Genomic DNA, 7,341 nt, shown 5'->3' with positions numbered 1-7,341 from the left:
TTGATTTTCCCCGTCGTTCAGATATTGGAAAAAATGGCGCTTCTCGGAATCACCGATTGGAATATTTTATTTGTTTACATTTTTCTGGAAGGTAAATATAAACAACAATGAACTATTTGTCCACCCTGTCAGCTCTACGCTTGTTCTAAATCATGATATTGCATTAAGAACATCACAGACTCTAGTGTATAGAGATAATTGAAAGACCGTCGGACCATGGAAATACCGCTAGCGGGATTGACATTGCCCGACGATCGTCCAAGTATCTTAATACAAGAGACCATGTGAGCACTAGGAATATATATATATACAACGTCTCAGAATGTGACGACTCTTCTCTACACTGCTCCATCGGATCAAATTGATACAGGGAAGATAACGTAAACTTATAGAAGGGTCTGAAAAATTCCCAACGATGTTAGAACTGTCAAGTTTGCGAAGCAAATTTTTGTCGTTCCCTCCGCGGGACTCGAACTCGTACCGCTGTGACATCTATGGCAACACCGCCTGCACTAAGTCCAGCGCCCTAGACCACTCGGCCAGCCAGGCTATATAAAATATAGCTTTCGCTGCCGGGTCATTCCTCCTCGTAGGATTAATCTAGAGCTGTAACTTAGTACACGATGTATGGTAGTACGGTACGAGTTAGAGTCCCGCGGAGGGAACGACAAAAATTTGCTTCGCAAACTCGACAGTTCTAACATCGTTGGGAATTTTTCAGATCCTTCTATAAGTTTACGTTATCTTCCCTGTATCAATTTGATCCGATGGAGCAGTGTAGAGAATAGAGTCGTCACATTCTGAGACGTATAATTTTGATTTGTTGTGACATGCATCATTAATTTGATTGCATTTCTATGAGCACATGAAAACTTAAAATTTAATCATCAGAACCTGCATGAATCCGCTGATCCCTGTACATACGATACCCCAAATGTCTACTTATCAGCATTTTTCTCAATTGTTTCTTTTCTTACTAGTGTTGTTGTTTTCTCGACTTATTGAACGTTACCTTTCAGTATGCCAATCGTTTGAACAATGTGAGGAGTATGACCGGTCACACGCAGTGCAATACTACAAGTACTGTGAATATAGCTGCTGTGGATACATCTATAACCGTTATTGTTGCGAAAATTTGTAAGTATAAATTATACAGGTACGGATAGTTAAGGTTTCTCGCTCATTGCTATAACTGGCGTGACAGCTCTCATTTCTGTCCATGGTGGCTTAACATTGATGACTATCAGAAGCTAGTTTACGTAATTGATGTAAAAAGTAGTGGAAATACCCGACATAAAATTAAGATTGATCAATATTTAATGAAAATTTTACGGAGCTTTAGGATTTTTGAGTACGTGGAGTACTTGCTGATCTCATAGTACTATCTCCTGATGCTTGTGATTAAAACGTTTTGATATTATCTTTTAATTGTATTTTATATGAAAGCTTGTCTCCGCATGGCTTTCGTCGCACTGCATGTCAAGTGTCAAAGGCGATCATCAACGGGACGATAATTTTTTTCCCGGAAGATGTTAAAGGCCATGAATAAAAAAATGTGGCTTTTTCGAGAATTTTAGCAAAGCTGCGATATTCACAGACAAATCTTGAGTAATTTGACAAAATAATTACCATTTGCAAAGGATGTATAATAATGCGTCTTTTGTTTCGATAGAATGCAAAAAGCAATTTCACCCTTTGTATTATACATGTAGCATGTTGATAGACGCATCATATCACAATTTCGATTTTTCTCAACTGTTTAGCCGGTTAAAGATTCATTATCTATTTTGTGTTGACCTAAAGACTTATCACTGGTTTGTACAAACTTGTTAGAATATATAGGGCAAAATGTTGACTCTTCATTTCCTAAATAAAAAGTAGACCATTAAAAAACGCTTTACTACATGTCCTCTGCAAATGGTAATAAATTTCGATTTGTTCACGATCAAGCTGCAATATTTATTATCGATCTGTTTTGGTTGTATATCAGAACATTTCAAACCGTCGTCTTCGCGGGTGCTTTTATTCCCTACTTTATTTCGTATGGTATGTTGGGATATTTTATCTTGTCTTCACATAAACCATTGGTTGTTGAACAATGATTTTTTATCATCAATCTAAGGATAGCAAGTTCGTTTCCGTCTTCGTACACGGATAACACAACATTAAATTACTTCGTACTTGATAAGTTAAAAAATTTGTAACTTCATGTTTTTAATCCAATTGAATTATTTCTATGGTAAGGACACAAACATGAATAGAAAGAAAGAAACAATACACATTCAAAATAATATAGAAATAACGAGGCTGCAGAAAAACTGTGCTCTAACATCTTGTTCATTTCCTCGAAAACAATGTCGGGATATATAGGTATTCGTATGCTTGTCTGTCCCTTGGTTAATCAAATCATATTTTTCACGGTGGATCGTGAAATCTTATGTTGCTGGATGCAGTGGCGGATTCGGGACGGGGCGATTCCCTTTTTGCTAAAAGATTTTGTTCATTGTGCCAAAAACAGGTAAAATAAGATAATTATAGCGTGGAAACCCCCTTCCTTAAAACCCTCCTTTAACAATTTTCTTGATCCTCCCTTGATAAGATTTCTTGAAAATGATCAAATCGATCTGGACAGGTGGTACTTGTATTTGTGTTTCAGTTCTGGTGTTATAGCTGGAGCTGTCGTGGGCTCCCTGGTATTCTTAGGCATAGTAATAACGGTGATTGTCTGTGTTCTGAAGAAGAAAGGCCAGCGCGGAGCTGTCATTGGTCCAGTACCTGGTGGACATGTTACACAACACTCAGTTGCATTTGGTGAGTTGTCTTGTTTTATACTCAAATTTAATTGAACTATTGAATTTCTGAGTTTTGCAAAAAGTAATACATTGTGTTAATTTCAGTGTACAAAATGTAATTACATACTGGCAAACAAATTGATAGAAAAACTAATAAGACAAAAATTCTGTTAAAGAATATCTTAAATAATATCCGAAAAAGTCCAGAATTATAAATGTCCGAGAACCGATGGGAACAAATCTCGAACATAAACTGCAAAGCGTCCAGATATATCTACATTATATCAAATATCGTCACTCTCTAAAAAGACATATGTAAAAGTTTGGACAATCAACATGACAGACGGACGGACTGATGGAATTAAACCCTATGATTCCTATCGGATCTCGCTGCTTTAAATATGAGATTGAATATTTGTAGACGTGGATAGGGTAAAACATCGACAGGAATTGATGACAAATATTGAATGGTAAATCCGAGGTAAAAATATTTGATCTGATTAAACGGGTCGTATGGGGCAATCTATTACAATTCATGTCATGATCCTTAAATATTCCACCAAATGAATTTTGTATTTAAATATGAACTGACTTATTTCAGTAACAGCAACCCAAATACAACCCAATTACTCCCAGCCACCTCCGGCATATGGTGTTGCTCCAGGCTACCAGGCAACCTACTCCTACCAATCAATGTACGGACCATCTAATTCTTACCCTCCACCACCTCCGTCGTATAGCTGCACACATGACAGTTCTTATCCACCAACAATACCAGCCTTCAGAGATTAAAACTGATTTGATGCTACGTGAAAACGAAGTTGGTTAGGTGGTTACGGCTGTGATAGAAGACCTGCATACAATAATCAAATACAATTTGGTTCAATATTTAATAGTTACATTTATTATACCCCGCTTGTTTTAATCTTTTACTATATATGTATGCTTCCTCTTTTTTCCTGGGCTTAGATTGTATTCATTAACAACTTTTAAATTTAGCAGTTTTATTTGAAAACGTTTTAATACACTTAAACCATTGCTTAAGCAGAATTTTAGCTAGTTTTCAGGAAATGGGAAAATAGTGAAAAATAATAGTATTAATTGGTCAATTTGAAGTTATGTGTAAGAAGTGGTTAAGTATTCATTCAATTACACGTCTAATTTCTATAAATATGACAAATACACATAAAATGGATAAATGATAAATTCAATTAGTACAGATATGAAGGAAAAATAATATGTAGATACATAAATGAATCATCAATAATATGATTATATACAAGAATCTTGGAAAAAATGTGAAGCTTAATAAATTGCATTTGACTTGCACATAATACATGAATTGGTTATACTCGGCGGTTTCAGACGTATACTTTTAACAATGAAGTATTGAAATGAGTTAAAAGATGACAAAATTCGCAACCATACAGATGTGTAGACACGGCCTTTGTCATCACGGGTATTTACTAAAGCCCTGATATAGCCTTGCAGCTCAACTACATAGTAAGCCTCTGTATGAATTCCTTTTTTTTCTGCACATAGCCTGGGTTCTTTTACATGTTGGGTTACTTTGATACCCAGGTGTGTATAAGCATTAGATAGTTTGATAAATGCGTTTCGAGTTGTCCATTTACCTTTAGGCTAAAAACCACTAATTCCACTTCCCATAGGCTTCTATGCTAATTTCACAATATTCAATGGCTTCTCTGGACTTTACCTTAACTTTAACCTGCAGATGACTATATATCAGCATGATTCTACATATGTCAGCTCACAATCCTCAGAATGGCATGTGGGGTTAGCAGACTTGCAGTGCAGTACTGGTCACCGGAAGTGAAGGGTCTATAAATAGCATGGGAAATCCCAGTGTTTTCACAAGATAGGGGTATATTTAAAATTCATTATGGAGATTAGGCTTCACATCACAAGAAGCAAAATGCACATATAAAATGTACAGAAATGTTTTTCCTTTCAGAAACTGTTTAAATTTTTTAAATAAGATGAGAACTTTTTTCACAGCACTATGAGGAACAGGGGTAATTTCTGCGTAGGACTATTTTTGCGTACGTTCCAAATGCTCATTGGTTGAATTGGTGGTCTGTAACCTTTACACTAATGTAAATTAAAAAAGGGCTTGTTTTTTTTTTGTTTCTTGTTTTTGTTGGTTTTTTTTCCTCGAGAAAGAATATACTAAAATTGTTGCATTATTTTGTCTAGAATGTTTTTTGATTGGTGTGTCCAATTTCAGAAGAAATAACGATCATATTCTATTTGAAAAAAAACCTAGGGGGTTTAACTACACCACACAAATATGGAGTTTCTGAATAGGGGTTTGGATTATATTGAACACACTTCCTGTGATCCAAATCTGCCAATGAATAATATACCATCACAAAAGATATCTGTTGTTGTTCAGCTTAATAAATTAAGTATGTATTACAATTTCAAATAAGCGTTATTATAATTTTATAGAAAACTTCATATTTTTCTATTGTTACAATTTTATGTAGAAAACAACAAATAAAACGATTTCATAAAATCAAACCTTTGTTCTAATTTGAGCAACTGGTTACTTTAAACGTTGCTTCAAGTAATTTATATGACTTCAGGGAATATAATTGGTTTATTCCATTGATTTAATGATACTTCTTCAGGTAATTGACAAATACATTAAAATACCTTTGAAATGATTGAAAATATAACTCCCTTGACATTTAATTGTCCACTTACATTTCATCAGGTAAATGGTCATTCAATCAATGGAGGACCAATTCAAACTGAAATAGAAAGGCTGTTAAGTCTAGCCTTGGCCAGATATTAAAAAAAAATACCAGTCGGATCCGAAAATTTCAAAACAAGAAAAAGATGGAAGATATAAAAGGGTAGGAAGGATGACATGTTTAACTCCTTGAAATTCAACTTTTACATTTAATTGAATATTGAAACTAGAAGAAAATACTTACACCTTATTAATTTTGACACATTTCCTTAAAAAAACGCAATAAATATATGTATTCTCTATCAAATCACAAATATATCAGTTTTCATCCAGAAACTGTGAAGAATTCACACATAACCGTGAAGCAAATACAGAAAATAACCTATTGATACACTCTTCTCTGAAAAAAACCTATTACTAGTAATCATATTCTGATTCACTGTGTTACAATCTTCTAAAATGAAGTTGTGCCTATGATGTAGTAATTTTCACAAGGCATAAACACTACCCCAGTGTATGGAGGACTTCCTGGTACACAATACTAGCTTACTGTCTAAGTCAAGGTGACAAGTTTTTGTACCTGATGTGCAGTACTGTCTTACAGCCATAGACATGATGACAAGATTTTGTACTTGATGTGCAGAACTAACTCACAGCCATAGACATGATGATAAGATTTTGTACTTGATGTGCAGTACTGTCTTACAGCCGTAGACATGGTGGCAAGGTTTTGTACTTGATGTGCAGAACTTACAACCATAGACATGGTGACAAGTTTTTGTAGTTGATGTGCAGAACTAACTTACAGCCAAAGATAAGGTGACAAGGTTTTGTAGTTGATGTAGAGTACTATCTTACAGCCACAGACATGGTGACAAGGTTTTGTACTTGATGTGTAGTACTATCTTACAGCCATAGACAAAGTGGCAATTTTTTGTACGTTATGTTCAGTACTATCTTACAGCCATAGACATGGTGACAAGATTTTGTACTTGATGTATAGTACTATCTTACAGCCATAGACATGGTGACAAGGTTTTGTAGTTGATGTGCAGAACTTACAGCCACAGACATGGTGACAAGGTTTTGTACTTGATGTGCAGAACTAACTTATAGCCACAGACATGATGACAAGATTTTGTACTTGATGTGTAGTACTATCTTACAGCGATAGACAAAGTGGCAATTTTTTGTACGTGATGTTCAGTACTATCTTACAACCACAGACATGGTGGCAAAGTTTACTTGATGTAGAATACTACATTACATCCATAGACAAGGTGACAAGGTTTTGTACTTGATGCACAGTACTTATAGCCATTGACAAGGTGGAAATATTCTGTACTTTGTGTACTGCACTACCTAACAGCCATGAACAATATGGCAAGGTTTTGAACAGTTTTAAATTGCAGTCATAGATAGTTGGCAAGGTTTTGAACTGTTTGTACAGTACTTACTTATAGTCATAGAAAAAGTGGTAAGATTTGTACTTTGTGTACAGTACTAATGTACAGCCATAGGCAATGAGGCAATATTTTGTACTTGATGTACAGTACTAACTTAAAGCCAGAGAAATGGTGGCAAAGGTTTGTACTTAATTCTACAGTACTTTTCACAAGGCATCAATACAACTCCAGTATATGGGACTTCCTGGTGCATTGTACTTACTTACTGCCATGAACAAAGTGGCAATACATGTATTTTGTACTTGATGTACAGTACTAACTTACAGGCATAGACAAGGTTACAAGATTTTGTAGTTGACGTAGAGTACTATCTTACAGCCAAAGACATGGTGGCAAGTTTTGAACTTGATGTAGAATAATAACT

General features: G+C 35.1%; 1 protein-coding gene across 1 annotated transcript; it reads left to right on the top strand.

Annotated features, from left to right (window-relative positions):
* LOC148627760 (uncharacterized) lies at positions 1–5,304 on the top strand. The gene is made up of 4 exons (XM_088578295.1): positions 1–91; positions 1,020–1,137; positions 2,657–2,811; positions 3,394–5,304. The coding sequence occupies exons 1-4, from the start codon at positions 34–36 to the stop codon at positions 3,582–3,584; spliced, it is 522 nt and encodes a 173-aa protein (XP_088434421.1). The 5' UTR covers positions 1–33; the 3' UTR covers positions 3,585–5,304.
* Positions 5,305–7,341: the final 2,037 nt, after the last annotated feature.

The sequence above is a fragment of the Perna viridis genome, chromosome 1 (assembly GCF_037379345.1).
Source record: "Perna viridis isolate PV_CMFRI_1.1 ecotype Kerala chromosome 1, ASM3737934v1, whole genome shotgun sequence".
Lineage (NCBI taxonomy): Eukaryota > Metazoa > Mollusca > Bivalvia > Mytilida > Mytilidae > Perna > Perna viridis.
The sequence above is the reverse complement of the archived record's forward strand: the minus strand, read 5'-3'. Positions and strand labels throughout refer to the sequence as shown.